The sequence below is a fragment of the Stegastes partitus genome, unplaced genomic scaffold, assembly GCF_000690725.1.
Source record: "Stegastes partitus isolate 25-593 unplaced genomic scaffold, Stegastes_partitus-1.0.2 Scaffold950, whole genome shotgun sequence".
NCBI lineage: Eukaryota > Metazoa > Chordata > Actinopteri > Pomacentridae > Stegastes > Stegastes partitus.
Window position 1 is genome coordinate 268,102 of NW_007578681.1, and position 20,693 is coordinate 288,794.

Genomic DNA, 20,693 nt, shown 5'->3' on the forward strand with positions numbered 1-20,693 from the left:
AGGCACTTTTGACGTCAACATTTTGAGAAGCTACGCATGAACCACAACTATATTTGCCAATTTTAGCACCTAAATTGCTTTTATTATTATTATTTTTCATGCAGTCACACAGTGTTGACATTCCTACCTTCACCACAAGAGGGAGGGCAGAGCACTTTAAATGAATCTTCACAGTTCTAAGGTATTTTTGCAGTCGTGAACCTACGGTGACTGTGCAAACAAGCACAAAAATGCTAAAAAATAGAACTTAAAACAATGTTAATTCTGCCCAGTGAGGAAAAAAATATAAACACAAACCTGCATATGTGCAGTTAATCCCAATTTTTTAAAAATAAAAGTCAAATATTTGTCTATTTTCAGGTGACTTGTTGATAATATTTGAATGTTTATTAACCACAGTGAAGCATTTTTGCACTGCAAAGCGAATAAACGCATTAATTTATGTGCAGCAGATGCAGCTGGCTTCGCAGTAAACGGCAGTAAATCAAAGGAAAAATGTGGGGAAGTAGGTGAGAATAAGGGCATCAACAGATAGAGTGACTTACGTGGAAGAATTTTAAGTCTTATAAAGGTGAGGACAAGATTATTAAACCACAAAAGTCTGTTTTTTTTCCCCCACCGAATTACCGCAGTGCAAAGTGAAACAAGGCTGTAAAGGTTCCCGAGGCCTCCACAGGTGAAATAACCAGTTACCATTCCAGTGTCAGCAGCACAGTCAACAGTTTTATTCAACTTTCTACTCACATTTTAAACTAATACGTGACCCAGAGTGAACAAAAAAAACCAAAAAAAACAAAAACAAAAAATGTGTGACAAACCAAAAGTTAAAAGAAACACATGCAGGTGAGATCTAAAGATTCAAAACATTTATTTTCACGTGATAATTTATTAGACTTTTCTTCATAAAAAGGCTGACATTACAGACCGTTTAAAGCAACAAAGCTCTCTGAAGAATCCATGACACCTGCTTTAGAAATGAGAATGAAGTGAGGAAGAAAAAACACATGTGGAAAAATGGGACAGAAACAAAGACCGTGAGGAAGAAACGAGGAAGAGGGAGAAACGTGGGAACAATACAGTGTGAACCTTCCGTATTTCTTTTTTTTTTACTAAAATGAATAACACTATGCTCTCTTCTGGTTTATTGTGTACACCAGCGATGTCCGTGTGCACCAGCCTTTACCTGGTTAAGCTCTGGAGACATTCTTCCTTCTGCTGTTTTTGTATACTAGAGGTGCTAACAGGGCAAGATGGGAGAGCGCGTCACCGGTGTTTCAGGAATAAAAGAAGGGACAGATCTAATTTATTTGGATAACTGGTCATTTTTGCAGAACTCATTAGGTTTTCTAAAATATAATTCACTTGATAGCGTATATAGGAATCTTCATCCAGCTTCTTGTTCCCTTCCCTGCTCTCCACATTCCTATGGTTTCAAACTGACCTTGGTGCGATCGGATTTTTGCCCCCTAAAGACTAAACCCAGACTTGCCCTTGCAATCAGTAGTAGAAGCGGACGAACCGCGCGTTAGTGCCTCCTCTGATTGAACGCCATTGCTTTCATCGTCTTGCTCCTCGGTTTGCGGCTTCATGATGTGGCCCAGAATGAGAGCCAGCAGGTTGGCCTGGTCTTCCTGGCTGAGCGGCGGCTCTCCGGACGCGGGCGAGAGCTCCTGGGGCTCGGGAGGCGGCTCCGGGGGCTGAGGCCTGCTGGCGGCGGCGGGCTGGGCTTGGTCCTCTGACGCCCCCTGGTGGTCGGAGGCCTCGTTGAGAGCCGTCAGCAGCTGGCTGAGAGTCTCTGGGTTGGAGAGGTTGAGGAGCTGGGCCACCTGGGGCATGCTGAGGTCCGTCTGGCCCTGGAGGAGGTTCAGAAGAACCGCCAGCTCTGTCTGGTTCAGCTGCTCGGCGGCCGCTCCCAAACCTGAACACACACAAGCAGAAGAACAGATGAACTGAGTAGTGTTTACAGATTTTTAGCAGAATAGTAAAAGTCCAAGAGCGTTATTAGTAAAATACCACTGAGGGTGTCTGTTACCTGACAACTCACTCTCTAAGTTGGCTGTGGAGGGCGGCTTTCCTGGGGGAGGCGGCGGGGCTCCGGTCGGGCTGCTTTGGGGTCGACTGTTCTCTCCGCTGGAGGTTCCGGTCGTATCTTTTCGGGGCACTTTGGGCACAGGCACATCCTCAGGCAGCCCGCTCTGACGTGCACGCCTCCGCTTCTTACTCCACAACTCGTGGCAGTCCTGGTGGTGAGGAAGACTGGACACACAGAAGGGCACCAGAAATTAGTAAAAATGTAAATATATGCATTTTATCTATTGAACACAAGTCGACAACATATGCACTTCTGATACTAAACTGATTAACCCTCTGAACCCCAGAATCAGCCGGCAGGTTTGACAAATGTTCACCAAAATCCCACCATTTATCAGAGCCAAGCACTGCAGAAACAAAGAATCCTCAACTTTCTGATGGTCCTCAAACTAATCATTTGAGACTTCTTTTGGGAAAATTAACCTAATCTAAGCTTGAAATCTTTTTATTCAGTATGTCCCATTTAAAAATGACTCAAAAACTAATAATTTGTAATTACAAAATTCCGTAAATAAACACAAAAGTCTGAACTCCTTGGTGCAAGCAAGAAGTTGTTTGATTTCTAACCTTCTGACGGGTCTTGAACTACTCAACTGTTATGACACGTTCAGCAAAATAAACCAAATCTAAGCTTAAAATGAGAATATTTCATCAAAATTACTTTTCATGTCTCATTTAAAAGCTAATTCAAGTAAGTATCTATAATCTGTAGAGCCACTGTGTATTTTCCAGTGTTACTAACACCTGTGGAAACTTTCCGACCTTTTTAATATAAGCGATCAAAATCCTTTTATTGTTTTTCTGTGATTTTTAAAATTCTATCTGTGTCATGCTGCACAGAAGACATGTCTGAGTTCTCTCTCCTTCTTCATGGTTGGTCTGTTTCCATAGAGGTGCAGGACTTTATATTGCAGTGAAAAATGAGCAAACAGTGGGGGAAAAATGTGACAAATAAAAACATCCAGGAACTGCTTTGGGTTTAGAGTGTTAACGAAAGCCTGAAAGTTAAATGCGAGCTCTCTGCTGATATTCTGCCTCGAGCTACTGACTCTGGTGGCGGCATCTTGCTGGGCTCCACGTCACACAGGAAGTCGCTGAACAGAGCTTGTTCCGATGTGCAGCGGCGTGCGGGGTCGAGGGTCAACATTCGGTCCAGCAGGTCCAGGGCAGGAGTCGGTAAACTGTGTTGAAGAAAACAGACATTTCACCTGCAGAACCAGACAAAGGGCTGATCAACAGCTACTGTAGGAAAGTGCAGCAGGGCGACATACAAGGCAAACTCTTCCCGCAGTCGCCGTCTGTACTGCTTCTTGGGCTTCATGGTGTTGAAGAGGGGGAGTTTGATGACGTCGGGCCAGACTGCAGGACAGGGACTCCCACACAGACGGCTGGAAGAAAAGAGACAAGGTCAGGGGTGAAGAAATAAGGTAGCAAGGCTGTAAAAGAAAGGATTACAAGAGCACTGCTGTTTCCAAAAATTTCATTCCTCTACAGCTGAAGTGCATTCAGTTTAATGCTTACATTTTTTTGTATTTTATTTTGAAATAGAAGGTGAGACTGTGAAGTTGTAGGAAAGGCTTTTAGTTTGAAAAAACCACAAAGATCTATGTTTGGTTTCCACTTGTTTGCTTTTCTGTTTTCTAGGTGTGGACACTGAAACTATACGGATAAGTTTAGAGATATCACGGTTTGGTTGAGACTTTTACAACGTTCTTCTCCTGTTTCCTAAAAACGATGTTCCTCTACAAGTTCATCTGTTTATTTTGCAGGGACAATTAAAAGTAACTGCACCAGCTGACGTCCCTGGGCAGAAATAGATCAAGAGAACAACCACACAGCAATAAATAAACTACACAAAACAATGCAAAACTTTAAAGTCGATCAGCGTGAGATAATAGAACAATGAATAAAAGACGACACAAGTGAACTGCATGCTTGTTTATGTTCTGTAACACACATCCTGCGTAGGAACATTATTCTCAGACTTAAGTTTCACTTTGAGTGGTTGTTTACTTTTGCTTCTCTGTTTGGTTTGGGAACAAGAACTACAAGGTTAAGTTAATGGAAATGTCACACTTTGGTTGACACTCTTACGACAAATGCATCAAAATTACTCACTTAGGTTTAGGAAAAACATCACAGTTTGGGTAAAAACACAACTATTATACTAAATGTTTGAAGCTTCTCCTCAGGGTCCAGCGCTGACTACCGGGAAACCATATGTTCCTACACGAGTAAACTACATTCTGATTAATCCCTGACTGGAAAGCAAGGACTTCCACTTTAAAGTCCACATGAAAAAGGAGGAGGGGAATAAGAAGGTCTAAGTCAGCAACAGGACTTCAGTCGTCCAGGATTCATGACCCATTAGGATCACTATTCTCAGACTTAGGTTTTCAGTTGTTGTTTATCTTAACTTTCCTCTCGCTGTTCTTTTATAAACAGTCAGTGTGTTTAAGCACCAAAACTATCTGGTGAAGGAGGTTCACATATGATCCTTTATGCTTTGTTTGAAGCATTTTTGGGGGGTACTGTGCAATTCTTTTTAGATTTTGCTTTGCTTTGCTTTTTGGAAGTTTTCAAATGATGTCCCCTCTCTGGTATTCAGTGTTCCTTTTCTCTAACTGTATTATATATTGTAAAAACATGATGTACAGGCCAAAATGGCAAAATTAACATTTGTGATACGTCACAAACAAGCATAATCTGGCAGATGTTACGTTTCCCTCAAAGCCTAATGGACAATGCAGTTTAGCTGTAATGAGACTGTCTACAGATGTGTTTTCTACCTGATGAGCTCCAGCTGTAGGAGTTCCTGGTTGGCCTGGAAGATGGGCTTCTTGGTGAAGAGCTCTCCAAGAATACACCTGAGTCACGACAAGATGTAGAAAAATTAGGATGTAGGCTAAGTAAGAAAACATACACACATTTAAATAATTAAATGCTACTTTAAAGCACTTTTTTTCCCAGAATGAGTCTACCTTCCAATTATTTTCTTTTAGATTCTCACATTAGTAAACATAAAGTAGATACCATCTGCATGCGATTTGAACAAACGTTATAGTTTTGTGAAAATGTAAAGTGAAGTAAGAAGGTTCACAAATAATCTTGTTGCCTAAAAAATTAATTATTGCATAAAACGGTCCAGAACCAAGTTCAATTTGGCAGCACAGCGCACAGGTAAAGAGGAAAATCAATTATCTCACGGCTGACTGAGCTAAATTCGCCTCCTGATCCCCACAGTGGCTCCAGATTAGAAAGGAAACAGACTCAGTGTGCTGCAAACATCCACAATTCTCCAAATACTGCATTTGCTTACATTGCACAAAAAAAAATACTGAACACACCTGTTCTTTATTTACTTCTTCTGTCAAGTTTTCCTCCTCGTGGCATAAAAATAATATCGCTAAGCATTTTAAGTCTGGTATCTACAGAGGATACTGAGGAGGGAGACTGAGAGAGTAATTGTGATTTGTGAATCTTTTCTTTTTGGTGGAAAAAACAGCTAATGCAGCATTTACTGTACGGAGAAAGTGTTAAAGCAGCTGGACTCATCTGGACGAAAAGTTGCGTCATCCAAAACTATATTAGTCCAAATCTGCATGTATTCATATATTTACTTTGATCTTTTCTGTGATTTTCAGAGCTGCAACGATTAATCGATAAGCTGTCAACTATTTTGACAATTTAAAAACAAAAAAGGTCAAAATTCTCTGATTCTAACTTCGTAAATGTAAATATTTTCTGCTTTCTTCTCTCTGCAGTGACACTAAACTGAATCTCTTTGGCTATTAGGGTAACTGATTTATCAATTACTTGTCAACTATTAATGTAATCTGTTTTTTTAAAATTGATTTGAGTCATTTTTCTGAAAAAAAGCAAAAGATCTCAGATTACAGCTAATAAAATGTAATATTTCGTGGTTTCTTTCCTCCTCCATGACAGTAAAGTGAATATTTTTGGGTTATTTGGAGCTGCAACGAGTGATTGATTAGTTGTCAACTATTTTGACCTATAATTAATTAGCTTGAGTACATTTTTAAGAGCAATAAAGGTCAAAATCCTCTGATTCTATCTTCTTAAATGTGAATATTTGATTCCTTTCCTCTTCGATTTATGAGTAGCGGAAAAAACAAGATATGTTTGACGTGAGGATGTTGTCTTTGTGGAACACTGATGCACATTTTTCAGTAGCTTCTGACATTCAATCAGCCAAACTCATCAATTAGTTGAGAAAAAAATTAAAAGATTAATCAACAATGAAAAGAACTATAGGTTAAATTGAAACTTTAGAAACTCTCAGGTTTTATTTTGTCTGTTTTCTTTTGTTAGAAGGTAAGATAACACACAGGTAATGCAGCTCCAATCAGCTCATACGACGTGACAGTTCTGGACTCACCCACAGCTCCAAACATCGATGGCTGGAGAATACCTCTCCTCTCCCAGCAGAAGCTCAGGAGGCCGGTACCATAGTGTGATTACTTTATTAGTGTAAGGACGACTGCAGGGCAAAGAGAAGGAAGACAACAGTAGGTCAGTTCACATTCATACAACACCTCTGCCCCCAAGTGTCCAAACAGAAACACTTCATCTGTAAATAAATAACTGTGCTGAGTCACAGCTCCATCTAGTGGAGCATCACTGCAAAACAACAACAGCAAAGAGGGAAAACGCAAACTCATGCTGAGGTTTATTTACAATCATCATAAACACATCGAGTCCGATCAGATCTGTGCGGACTCCAGCGGATAAAGCCTCCGCATAGAGCACGTATTTACTCGTCTTACCTTTCATCAGAGTTGTAAAGACGAGCCAAGCCGAAGTCAGCCAGTTTGATTTGACCTCTGTACCAAGAAACCCAGATAACAAACATGTGAGATAAGGAAGAACGGTGCCAAGCAAACACACTCAGTCAGTCAGTGTCAACTCACGCTGCCAAGATGAGTCAGCACATTAAAGACAGTGGAGACGCTAGAATGAGTCAACATATTTTTCTCTAGAAGGCTTGAATTTACTGTAATGTTCGTGGTTTTTTTGCTCCACTCATTGGTCAGCTACAGTCGACAGAAAAGTTTCAGCAAGTCTGGCTCAGTGTTCGAGGTTCAGGTTGGTAAAAAGTTTTGAAAATACGAGAGTATTTCCAGTGATCACAGAAGACAAAGGTGGTTTGTACACTGTGCAGCTGGAACTGTAAACCACAGCACTGAAGGGAAACACACAGGAAGCATCTGACGTGCAGGAACCTTTACATCTGGTAGCTTCTCTCCTGCTCTCTGTGCTCACATAAACTGCATTTAATACAGCTGAATTCCTGATTAAGCTCTTCTCGTTTAAAGATTTCGCTGTTTCTGATGTCAGTCAACAAAACGAGAATGAAATAGTGACTGAAACGCAGCATCATGAGACAACGTAGTAGCTGCTCTGCTGCCTAAAACCTGGTTTTATAACCACAAACGTGTCTGATGAACTCACCAAACACCAGTTAAAGATGGCGGCCGTGCTCTGAATTTGGCTGTATTATCAAAAAAAATTCAAAGCTACTACCAACATCAAAAAAGAAATAGACAATAAAAGGAGAGTAGCTGCTTTAGCTGCTTCGTCTTGTCAAATATCCACAATGTCCACTTTGTTTATTGGACTTTTTTCACTGTGTTAAGGGTTTAAATGAAACTTTCTTTTAAAGTGGCAGTTTAAATAGTAAGTCCTTTCATTTTTATTTATGTTTTTAACGTTCTAGTTTAACCCTACAGTTTTGTACTTTAAAACATTTTGTACTATGGTGCATTATACAATCACATATAGTTTGTCAAATCAACTTTAATCAACTGGTCATGTTGCTTTTTGCAGGACAGTTAAACAGTAAAATAGTCAATGGATTAATAAATAGAAATATTGTCGCTCACTTCACCCTAAAACACAACTTTCAACTTAACAAAGCATCTGCTCTGGCCCAAAACGTTACTCCAAATGTCTAATTTGCCTACTTCACGTCACTAAACACTGACACCGCCAAGTATCAGTTCACTGCTTCTGTAAAAAGCAAACAGACACTTAGAGAAGGTCAAACTCAGCAGCGATTAGGTGCAAATGCTCCCATTCTAACGTCTATTTAAAGTCAGCCGTACAGTAACTGCGAACAGTGTGGCTCCCAACGCTCCATTACACAGCAAAACACACATTTTGTCTTTTTCTTTTATTAGCGTCTCTGGTCCTGGCAGCTCATTTAGCTCCGGTTTTCATGCGTCCTGTAATGGTTGCAGTTTGGATGCGCGACTGTGCCGAGCAACCATCTGTGAGGAGTCGCTGCGCTCCTTCGCTGCTGTTATTTCAAGTGCGCGATTAAATTAGCACAAAAGCGATTAACTTTCCTGCTGATGCACCTGGAAACACTTGGAATCTGATAATTAAAAGTAGCAGTCGATTGTGTGACAGTATTTAGCTGCATTTGAAGGTATTAAAGTGGATAATGCAACTTAACGGATGATATTTTTTTACTGTGATTTTAATTGAGCAGATTAGAGGGACTAAAGTAAACAAACACGGTAATAAATAGTGGATAAAGTAACCTGGAAGTGATGCTGAGGCAACTAAATTCAAGTAAAAAATAGTTGTTACTGCAGATTATTGTACAGATTTTCAACATTTTGTGGTATCGTTTTGGTTTAAGCAGATTCCCAACAGTCTAAAAATGTGATTTCAAGTAACTTCCTGCCCACAGAACTGATCTATCAACTCATAACACTGAAGAATAAGTGGCTTAAAATATGTAAAATATGAATTAATCCCTTCAACACGAAGTAACTTTGGCTTTAATTACTGGGGGGGTCGTTGTCGTTGGCGACATGGGGGGAGGGAGAAGTCGGCGGCAGTGGGGGTCTTAGCGAATGCTGCTAACAGTTAGCAGCAAATATGCTAGCGAATAGCAGCGTTAGTGGCGAAGACGGCGGTAGTGAAACTCCATTGGCGCCTATTGTGAAATATTTTCCCATTACGTACCCTTGAAAACAACGTATCGGCCCAATTTGCAGTGAAAATTTTTCAGGCCGTTACTCTGTCATGACGCTGGCGAGAACCCTGTATGCAATTATTATTAGTTGTATTATGATTATTATTCGTATTATTATTATTATGACTATTTGCATAATTTATTTCATGACTGAATCGCGTGTTCCCGTACGGGGATTCCCACTGATAGACAATCAAAATGAATGTAACAGAAAGTCCCCATATAATGGAGCCCGTTAAACCGGTCTGCAGGGTAGACGGGTTGAAAGCCGCAAACCGGTATAGTGGACTATGGTGTTGAAAGGGTTAAGCAGATTCCCAATACTTGAAAAATATGCTACTTTGGCTCTGATGCAGCTGCGTTTATCAAATTGTATTAAAAACGCTTCGATTTGACGTAACTTCCTGCCCACTGAGCTGATCTATCAACTCACAACACTGAAGAATAAATGGTTAAAAACAAGTAAATATGAGTTAAAATAGGCATTTCAACCAAGTTTTGTGTTCTTCTACTAGAGACTTAAACACCAACATTTCCAAATTTTACTGCAGCTGTACATCTGCTCCAAATATCAGTTGTAGGTCTCTTTGACTACTAATAATCGGGATCAGAACCAGATTCTCCAGTGTTTCTTCTGCTCCCTACCTGTTGTTGAGCAGTATGTTGGAGCATTTGATGTCTCTGTGCAGGAAGTTGTTCTTATGGCAGTAGTCCAGACCCTCCATCAGCTGGCGCATGAAGCTGCGGATGTGTTCGTGGGAGAACTGGACCAGGCCCGACTCCAGCAGGCCCATCAGGTCGTGGTCCATGTACTCAAACACCAGGTAAAAAGCACCTGGAATCACAAACACACGAACCGCACATCTGTGATGACACGTTACAGCTCGGAAACATCAACCTGGCCTCAAACGTGCTTCTCTCGCCAGAGTGCTGGAATGAAACAGTGGATCTGTGTTCTGTCACAACATTATTAAAGTGTAAATCATCACTAAGCCACACTGGGAAACTTGCAGAACTGCTCTCTGTGGTCTAAACTCTAAAGGAGAAGTGAATCATCACAGCGACCGCAGCAACTGTATCTGCTGCCAAATAACTAATGAAACTAATTATATCAGGCCTGACTGTTGTGTTTTTCCTGCTTTTCTTATATTACTGGATGTATATTAGGATTAGAGTTGACTACGAAAAAGAAAAACCTTTTTATCTCTCTGCTTTTGTTGTGCAAAGGGTTTACCAGCTGCTGTAAATCTTTGAGTTGATCCCAATGTTGCCAAACAATGTATGAAACTATAAATTATATATAAATATTTCTAGATGGAAAATTATTATCCTGTTGAACATATCAACTTGTCCATACAAGACGATATAAATGTGCACATTCCTGCACTAATGCACAATATTTGAATTACTTTTTAGTACTTATCACCCCTTGGATGTGGTCCACTTGCTGTTTATTTGCCTGGTAACACTAAAAAAATCTTTTTATCCCTCTTTTAAAATGTTTTACTCATGCACCAAAACAGAGTCAGAGTCCTTGCATGTGACAACCTACTTGGCCATAAAACCGATTCAGTCAGTCGAGATGCAATCAATTAATCAATAGGTTGTCAACTATTAAATTAATCACCGACTATGTTGATAATCAGTGAATCACTTTGAGGACCTTTTTAAAAACTCAAAATTCAGATTTCTGCTTCCTAAATGTGAATATTTTCTGTTTTCTTTCCTCCTCTGTGACAGTAAACTGAACATCTTTGTGGACAAAAAGACATTTAAGGACATCTTGATCCACATTTTTCACCATTTCATCAATTAATCAAGAAAATAACTAACCAACAACAAAAACAATTGTTAGTTGCAGCCCCAGTGTAGTAATAGTCTGCATCTCCCATCTACCACTGTCTATTATTTGCTGTTGTTGTACATAATTACTATTTTTATTGTCACTTAATCTGTTGACTACTTGCTTGTCAGAAAAATGACAAGACCCCAACCCAAAGATATTGAGTTTACTGTTGTACAGGAGGAAAGAAAACAGGAAATCTATACATTTAAGAAGCTGCAATCAGAGATTTTAGACTTTTTCTCTTTTTAAAAATTACTAAAATTGATATCAAACTAACTGACAACTAACTTAAAAGTTGACAAATGATGAATTACTTCTTGCAGCTTTCACCTCCGCTGCATGCAAATGTAGAAATCTGTCTTTTGGACAACTTGTACTCATTAAAATCTTCTTACAGGTTTGTCTTTTTTGTGATAGATGAGTGTGCTTTGCTTTATTTTTATGGCATCATTCAGCCCTGAGCTTTCTACAACTGCAGCGGCTTTGCTTTCACATCTCCAACGTTGCACCGATAACCAGAAATACATCCGGCAGTTTCAGACAAACAGCGCTCGTCTGCTCCGTGAGTTTACCGTTAGTTTTCCTGGCAGAAGACGTTTATCCCTCCTTACCTTTATCCTTTTTGAAGTCGAGAGCATCCTGCTTGTCGGTGACGATTTCCTTCATGTTGACAACGCTGCGGTGTTTGAGCTGCCGCAAGATCTTGATCTCTCGGATGGCCGTGATGGGAAACCCCTCCTTCTCATTGTCCAAACGCACTTTCTTCAAAGCCACAAGTTCACCTATCATGGTAGAAAAGCACATTTAGAGAAGGAGTCATGTTAGTTATTGGATTTTGACTTTTAGAATAAAAAAAAACACAAGTGTAAGTGACAGAAATGCAGAAAACATTGGCTTACCAGTGTCTTTGTCCTTGGCCTTATACACCTGGCCATAGGTTCCTTCCCCAATGATGCCGATTATATCAAATTTATCTACACAGCGTTTGCCCCAGTCACTCTGGGTATGTTTGCGCTCACCGTATCGCGGGCAACAAATCCTAGAAACAAAAGAAAACCAGTTAAATCAGGTTTAACAGAAAGCTGATTCTAAGAGTGTGGGTGATAAAGAAACTGACTTTGGTCTCTTCTTTAGGGCTGTTTGGGGTAACGGAGGCGGCTGGCGGATGGGGGACTGCGGGGGTGAGGAGTCGCCTCCAGGCAGGGTGGGCGGTAAAGGAAGGTCGCTGAGAGAAGGCCGACTGCGGACCTCTTTTTCCTTTCTCGATAGCCTCTGAGGAGGGGTGGACTTCTTTGGACTGGCGGAGCAAAATACACAACATTTCAGACAAACTAACAACATGTTTGAAAAGTCTTTTAAATTATATTCAAGCTGGTGGAAAAACTAATCTAAAAATTTCACACAGTACAGGCAACAGCTGTGACTAATAAGTGTTTAGCTTACAGAAAAGTGAAAGGGACCTTGTGACGAATAATAAAAGAGAGTCAGAAAAAAATCATTACTCCTGTTTTTTTTCCCTACAGGCTTAACCGTCTGAACTGTACACAACTTCTCTGTGGTTTTTGTTGCATTTTTCCTCATTTTTCACTGCAATATAAAGTCCTGCACCTCTATGAACACAGCTCAACCACGGCTAGACTACATGAGAAGCCAAAAATGTCTTCTGTGCAGTATGACAGTTATAACGCCCAAATTCATATAAGGTGAAAGCTGAACTTCTTTGACTACTTCATTTACAAAAAAAAAAAATAATAATAATAATTAATTAGCATTTACAAAATTCTTCCTAGTGCCCAAAGGTGTTACCAATACTGGGAGGGAAATGGTGGCTCTACATAATTTGCGTCCTTGTTTCCCGTCTGCTCTGTAAACACTGCCTGCAGTTCAGCCGAATAACCTCAGAGTTGACTGTTGGTCACAGCTAAGACACTAGTCACGAGTCTGGTTGGAGCAATCCAGCTATTTTTGGTCAAATTTATAAATCAGACATGGAGAATGAAAGGATTCTTGATTAAATATCCCAACTGTGAGATTAAATTTGGTTACGCTGTCCAGTAGTCACATCACAGATTAGTGGTTCAAGGACTTGTGTAAACGCAAGCTGCAGTTCAACGCAGTTACACTAAAAAGCTCCTGAATTTTTGTTATGTGACTGTTATGGCTGAGTCACTAAGACCTTTAAGGGTGGGCTGAGGTTAGATTAAGTTAGTTATTTTAGGTAAACTTATAAATTATATATATATAGAACAAATCGATTTTAAAGAAATTTGGTTATGTTTTCCGATGGAACACCATATGAGAGACTAGGACTTGTGTAAACACTGAAAAGTCCTTAAGTTTTAGTCTCGTTGCTCACAGCTGAGTCACTAAAGGCGTCACAGTTGTGTCGGAGAACACAAAAAAATTTGTTTTATTTTGATTCTAACCAAATTTCATTAGAAGAACTGTTTTATTTTAGGCAATTTTTTAATAATGCATGTACAATAAAGTGATTGTGCTGAAATATCACGAGTTTAGATTTTTCTGACAAACTCCAGGTTGCAAATAAATAGTTCAAGGACTGTTGGAAAGTTGAAAATTTGACAATGTTTTCTGTTTTTAGAGTTTTTGTCTCTGATAAATGGTGTAATTTGGTGATTTTCTTTTGAAAGAAGACATGCTGGCGAGTTCAGAGCAATGAAAACTGAGGAAACTCAAGATCCAAATATGTGCTCTCAACTTTTTTACAGTATGGCAACTACTAAAAGTGGACTCATACAGTACACAAGAGACGAGCTGAGATAGAGTGCATAATGCAGTGTGGCTGGTGGGGCTTTCTCACCTGTCCTGAGCGTTTCCCAGCAGTACAGGTGGTAAAGGCAGAGGAGGCAGAGTCGACGTCTTGTGCATCTGCGTCTGTCGGACGGGGCTGTGAGCAGGAACCGAAGCTGGCGATTTGGGCTGGGATGCGTTGGGGGCCGTGGGAGGCTGAATATGTATTTCTGCCTGAGGCGGTGGAGGTGGAGGTGGTGGAGGAGCCTGGGTGGCTGGACTGGGCGCCACAGGAGGAGATGGCTGAGGTGGAGGAGGTGCAGGAGAGGCGGTGGAGGAGGAAGGTGGAGCTGGAGTGACCTGATCTTCAGCCCCGGCAGCGTCCTGGGGTAACGATGGCGGCGGCTGAGGTTCTGCTGTCGAGTCTCTGTCCGACTGTGGAGCCTCAGCTTTAGCCGGCCGCAATGATGACGCAGCGCCGGTGGGTTTGCGAGTCGCCGGTGGAGGCGACGCACCGCCACCGCTGGCCCGCGCCGCCGCCTCGGCAGCCTGGCGTTCCTTTTTCCTGCGGCTCAGCTCGGCTCCAAGGCTGGAGTTTAACGGCAGGCGGGAGGAGGGAGGCGAGCGGCTGGCTGGTCGGCTGCTGTGGCTGCTGCCGCCGGCTACACCAGAAGAAGTGTGTCTCTTACTGCGGGAACGAGAAGACGAGCGGCGGGAGGAAGAGTAGGGCAGCGGGGAGCGACTCCTGGAGCGGCCGGAGCGGCTGAAAAGAACAAATACATCTTTAGAAATGGCAATAAACTTGTAGGATAGAACACATTGCAGGCGTTTTAAGTGGGGAGTCACTAAACAAAATGGTCGCCTATGACCTTATCAGTAAACCTGCATCAATTGATTGATTAACTGACTTCTTGTCAACCATTTAAAATCACTTCCAACTATTTCAATAATCAGTTTTAGCTATTTTGTAAGAAAAAATAAGTCTAAATTCTATTTCCTCTTCCATCTACTTTCTTTCCTCCTCTATGGCAGGCCAGGGGAATAAAGCATGTTGCAGGCTTTTTGAAGTGGGTCGTCACAAAATAAAATGCTCACTGATCAAGTTCTAAGTAGAGCCGTGATGATTTGACTGGTTGTCAACTGTTTAAATTAATGTCCAACTACTTCAATAATTGGTTTGAGCAATTTGTAAGAAAAAGAAGTTTAAATTCTCTTATTTCGGCTTCTTAAATTGGATCATTTTCTAGTTTCTTTCTTCTTTTCTGATACAGAAATAAAGACAAATTAAAGACAAATTACTACATTTGCATAACTTAGAGCTTAAAGCTGCAATGATTAATTGATAAACTGATGAGTCATCAACTATTTAATTAATTACTGACGACTTTTTTTATACGACTTAATTTTTCAAAGAAAATAAAGTCAAAATCTTCAGATTCCAGCTTATTAAATATGAATATCTTCTGATTTTCTTTCCTCGTCTATAACAGCAAACTGAATATATTTGGGTTGTGGACAAAGCGAGCCATTTGAGGAAGTCTTCTCCATCGACTTTTTTTTTCTATTTTCTGACATTTTACAACCAAAACAACTCAACGATTAAATGGCAATGTAAAAAAAAATCATTAGTCGCGGCCCTTATCCTCCCAACAACAATAGTAAATGTGATAGATGAGGCAGAAATACACAGTTAGCAGCTAAACAAAGGCTGCGGCTGACTTTATTTAGTATCAGTTAATCTGTCAATTATCCCCTTGAGTAATCCATTCACTGTTTGGTCGATGAAATGTAAGAAAATGGTGGAAAAACATCAGTCAGGGGTTTCCAAAGCCCAAGATGATGGCAAAAATATTCTGTTTCCTCTCACTCAGAGGAAAGTACACACATGTAAAAAGCTGGAATCAGTGGATTGAGACCTTTGGTTTCCCTACAAACTTACTCAAATTGATTATTCAATAGTTGACAACAAGATGGCGTCCTCAATGGTTTAATCAATTGAGGACGCCATCTTGGACTCTGAAAAACACTATTCCACTTGTTTTTTAAAAAATCATTTTCAGATATTTTATAATTAACAGATGAATCAACAATTAAAACAGTTGTTAGCTACAGTCCTAATTATAGTCCAAGAGTAAAACAACAGGTGCTTTTAAAACAGGACATATTGGATCTAAAAATATGTCCGTGTGAATTCTCAGTCACCCAGGTCACGCTAATCTGGAGAGTGCTGATAAAAAACAAACGGAACTCCTCATTGGGATCCTGAAAAAAATTTAATAAAAACCTCAAAAAACAAAAAAGACAACTCCGTTCAAAGAAAGTCCTAAAAATGGTTCTAAAACTTTCCAGTGGACTGAAATGATTAACAAGACAAGTTGGTAAAGGACATTTAGGCTGTTTTGAAACCATTTCGAAATGTTAGGACTCCATTATTCTGCCTGCTTAAATTCATTTTTAAATTGCAACATGCACCTCTATTTCTTCAACCAGAAACTATGCCAGGCTTTGCAAAAGGTGGAGAAAATCTGTGTATCCTAATATCAATAAAAAGATTAGGTGCTGATACTACCGAGTGCCACGCTGATTTCAATTTGCCTTTTCAGAAATCTGTGGCTTTTATCTACTTTTAGCTATGACTCACATTTAATCACAAATGTCGGGGCCTCTGATGATTAAAGCTACATACCAGCGTGGCAGCAGCAGCAGCAGCAGTTCAGTTTACTTGACATTTTGCTCTGCAGAAACTAAAACAGCTGAAGGTGAGCTGTGCAATAACTTGCCTGTCTGTCTTGACGCTAACCTCCATCTTGTAAATGTTCTCACCCTCTGGCTTTTTTTTTTTTTTTTTTTCCTGTTGTAGGAGAAACTTTGACATGGAGAAGTCTACGCTCTGACTCCTGCAGACAGTTTCCTTTTAGCAGTTTGCACAATAATGCACGATCACTAGATGTCAGAGTGTGTTGGGACGATGGAAAATACCACCAAAGGCAGCTTGACGGGTAGATTCTGTTCTGTAAAATCCACTGATAGTCTACACTTCCCCAATCAACATGTGTCTGAGTGTAGGTGGAATGTTTTTAACTTCTGAGAACATTGTACCCCTGACATATATTAGACTAATAAGACTAGTAAAGATTAAGCTAGATACAGACCCTGTGTTTCAGATATTCAAGCTTTATCCACTTGTTTTCTGTACTTAGCTGTTTTTCAGTAGCATTGGGCTCGATGGTGAACCCATATCCACTAGTTTCACAAAAAACACTAAAGCTTCAAGTCTTCATAAGGCTGCTCTTGCATTCGCTACTTTAATAGCACTTTTAAATTGGAAATCTCCCACCATCCACCCACTCATTAACTGTCTGTATGACCTGTTGAGCTGCATTCACCTGGAAGAGATCGTGTATTTGAGAAATGGGAAAAAAAAGAATAATTTCTCCCCTTGTTTGGAAACTATTTATCTTTAACTTCTCCTAAATCAGTGCTGCTTTTACCTCCTTTTAGCTGTTGAGCTCCTTCTGACTTGTTTCAGTCTGCATTGCCATTATTAGTTTGCCTGATTTCACCTTCACTGTTATCAGTATTGCAATTATAAATGTTCTTCATTACAGTATCTTGTAGATAGAGCTGCTAGAACCGAGTACTACAACCAACAGTTACTACGACTGCCAGAAATGGTGACGCTGTTTGTTTTTGCTCTAATATATGTGTCACCTGGGTTATTTCCGTGTTTCGTATATATGCTAAATCAAAAAGTAAAAAGTAAAGTTGTTAAAAAAAACTTAAAACATAGTCCTTCTGAGGGTTTCCAGGGGTAGGTGACAGAATGATAAAGTACATTAGGTGACTTCAGAGGGATTGTGAAGGCAAAAGGCTTCACTTAATCTCTGATTTGTGGTGAGAGATTTATTGTTGAGGTTCTAGGAGTTAGCTCGTTTCATGACATTTTATAGCTTTTTAACAGTTGTACATGTTTGGACTTTGCCACACAACTTTTAATGAGACGCACGCTTTGTTGCTGTGTGACAGACGTCCACACCGCAGTCATATTAGAATAACACAGTTAGGTTTATTATGGTTTAAATTAAAAATGGTTTTTACTTTGACTGGTCATTTTCTATTTTTTGTCAGTGTTTTTTAACAGTGATTGCTCAGTGCACTAACACTATTTCCTGCTGTCCTTTTTAAAGTTTTGTTTGCAAGATATTTGCTTTAGTCGGTCCACTGAGCCCTGCATGGCCGATGAATGAAAAGACCTGGAGATGCGTCTTGTGAAGCCGGACTTTGTGCTTCCACTTTTCGTTTAGTTTTAGTCACTCTTTTTTAACTATCCGCTGTGGACATGAACAGCCCTAATCCCTGGTAGCGCTGAGACTCGACTTCTGTGTGCTGGTTGTGTTTGAAAGTAAATGTAATGTGGTTATGTTCAATATGAAGTGTGCCAATTTATAGATGTGATTTGACACCCCTGGTTTTCATCTGCATACAGGGTACTAGTGGACTATGTGTTTAGGAAGCTGACTTTAGGCAACAAAAATTCACGCCTACACAAATGCACTCCCTTGTCTGTGACTTGTTTAGCGTTTGGCCTGCAGCGTGAGGCTTTAGGCTGGGATCTACCACCCTACATCATACTCACCGAGACATGGGGCTGGTGCTGGAGGACCTGCGGGTACCGTAGGGGCTGATGGAGCGTCTCCTGGAGTAGGGGCTGCTGTCCCTCTCAAAGCTGGAGGACCGGTGTCTGCTGCCGTAGGGGCTCTCTGACCTCTGCCTGCTGCGGCGGGACATGTCCCCGTAGGGACTGGGGCTCTGCTGGGCCGTCCTCCGCCTGGAGTAGCCGTCATCCCCCTGCTGCCCATACCCACCACCCAGTGGACTCTCACTGCCGGCCCCTCTTCTGGGACTTGGCGACAGAGCAGAGCCCTTCCGTCGAGGGCTGCCCCTACCTGAAGACTTGCCCTTAGGGCTCGACTTGTGACTCTTGGAGGACTTGCGGTGGCCCCTGTCCGCCCTGCTCCTCTGGGAGGAGCTGCGGTTGCCCTCCCCCCGGCCCTCTCTGCGCTGCTGCCGGTCTTTGCGGGACTTCCCTGAGCGGCTGCTCTCCTTGCTGCGGGATGAGGATGTGGATGAGGTGGTGCTGCCCACGCTGGCTGCAGGCTGCACCTGGGAGGTGAGCATCAGCTCCCCACGTTTGGAGTCGCCCTCCGGCTGCACCTGGCGCTTGGACGAGGAGCCCGACAGCGCCGCCCGGTCCTTGCTCTTCCCAGTAGCCCCCTTCTCCTGGTCCTTGCTGCCCCGCTTCTTGTAGCCCCGTTCCCCGTTCCCGGAGTCTCTAACTTTATTGGGATCCTTGGACTTCTTCCGGGAGTGTCTGTGCCCCCTGCTGCCGACTTCTCTGCCAATATCGTCCCTGTCGTAGTCCGGTGAGAGCTCCAGCCGGTCCACGCCCCCTCTCTCGGAAGGCCTGGAGGACGGCGGGTCCGAGAACGTGTCCGAGTCGGAGCTGATATCATCGTACTCCACCAGAGGCTTCACGGCGTTGACACCAGGCGGCGCCGTGTCGCCGAGGGTAAAATCTTCGGGTCCCGGTGCCGCCGAGGATTCCCGATTATGTTTAGCAGATTTATGCCGTTTACGTTTCGAAGAAGAAGAAGACATTGAAGATTTTAACTGCACCTCTTTGCTCGTCATGTCTCCCGCGGAGCTGTGAGTCGGGCCCGGGGTCTGGCTCTGGTGTGGCGTACCGCCGATGCTAAAGTCCGGCTTCCTCTTGGTCCCATGGTGTCGGTCCGACCCAGGCATCCCTCACGGTGCCTCCGCTGCGACCGGGCCTCGGCGGTTCATTCACAGGAGAACAGTAGCGACTCCAAATGCCAAAAACAAGTGTTACAAAGCAGAAACAGGGCAAAATAAACACAGCAGGCCGCTCACGTCCAGTCCCCCTCAGCGCCGCCTCATTCCACGCAGAAAAGCCCCACAGCGGTTCTCCGGAGCTGCGAACTTTGTTTTAGTCACTGAATGAAAAAAAGATCCAAATATCGCAGCATTGTGCGGCCGTGTCCGTCTCAGTTTAGCTAGCCCGGCTAGCTAACGCTCGGCAGCTAGCGAGCTGACGGGTAAAAAAGAAAAAAGTCCCTTTGTGAAAGCTGTCCTTGTCCGGTGCCAAGTTAAGTAAACGTGTTTTTATTCCACAGAATTACGCTGTTCGCTTTCAGAAACAAGCCTTCATTAGAAGACGCTCGTTTCTCGGAACAAAATGAAAACTTGACCCGGTTGGTACTGTTTACATGTTCCCTTTAATGTAAGTTTTATCCCCTATAAATTCAATGTTGCTTAGAAATCATAGTATTTTCGTGTGCAGTAGATGTTCCAGTTTATTATCAATGGCTCTGGAAGTCAACCAGGCCTGTATTTAGGGCGATGCTGGTGGATTTAATATCATCCACAGCCCTATCTGAAGGAGACTACAAACGCCATTGTGGCTCCTGTGACCAGCAACTTCTGCGCACAGCGGAATGAGCCGGAAGCCGGGCTGCTGTCAATCTTGGGCGTATTCGGGCAACGTCCAATCACAGCGAAGAGCCCGCCTCCCGGAAGTCGTAGTGGCGCAAAATGATGAGATGTGTTGTGATCGGCGACAATTTATTAGTTTTAACCGATCAAATGTTTCAGGCAGGGACGCTGTTGGACTCTTAACACAATGGAGGTTCGGTTTAGTACAGAAAAAAATAAATTTTAGCATGATAACTGCAGTATTTTCAAGTTATGTTAAAAAATAAAAATAAAACGCCATTTAGTGAAAACAATACACGGTGAGTGCAGGCCAGGCAGTGACACTTAAAAAATAGCTGAATAAAAACTATTTTTTATTGAGTATCCTTTCTCTGCATCTACGTTTCATCGATTTTCTTCCTTTAATTATTATTTTTATTGTATTACTCTTAATGGTAGGAGTGTTTGTATGTAATACAATTATTCATATGCTTAATAGTAGGAAAT

The 20,693-nt window shown here is 41.8% G+C and overlaps 1 protein-coding gene across 2 annotated transcripts; it reads right to left on the reverse strand.

The window, feature by feature from the left end:
- Window positions 1-703: 703 nt before the first annotated feature.
- On the reverse strand, window positions 704-20,252 carry cdk12 (cyclin dependent kinase 12). Of its 2 annotated transcripts, none has more exons than XM_008294249.1 (13): window positions 18,331-20,252; window positions 13,765-14,457; window positions 12,061-12,240; window positions 11,843-11,982; window positions 11,555-11,725; window positions 9,743-9,932; window positions 6,879-6,935; window positions 6,491-6,592; window positions 4,881-4,958; window positions 3,363-3,479; window positions 3,141-3,272; window positions 2,045-2,256; window positions 704-1,918 (listed from the first exon to the last, which is right to left on the reverse strand). In XM_008294249.1, exons 1-13 carry the CDS (start codon window positions 19,494-19,496, stop codon window positions 1,467-1,469), a joined length of 3,690 nt encoding a protein of 1,229 aa, XP_008292471.1. In that variant the 5' UTR covers window positions 19,497-20,252; the 3' UTR covers window positions 704-1,466. The 2 variants fall into 2 exon arrangements, with proteins under 2 accessions (XP_008292471.1, XP_008292470.1); XM_008294248.1 differs by having other exon boundaries at window positions 2,033-2,256.
- Between the last annotated feature and the right edge of the window lie 441 nt (window positions 20,253-20,693).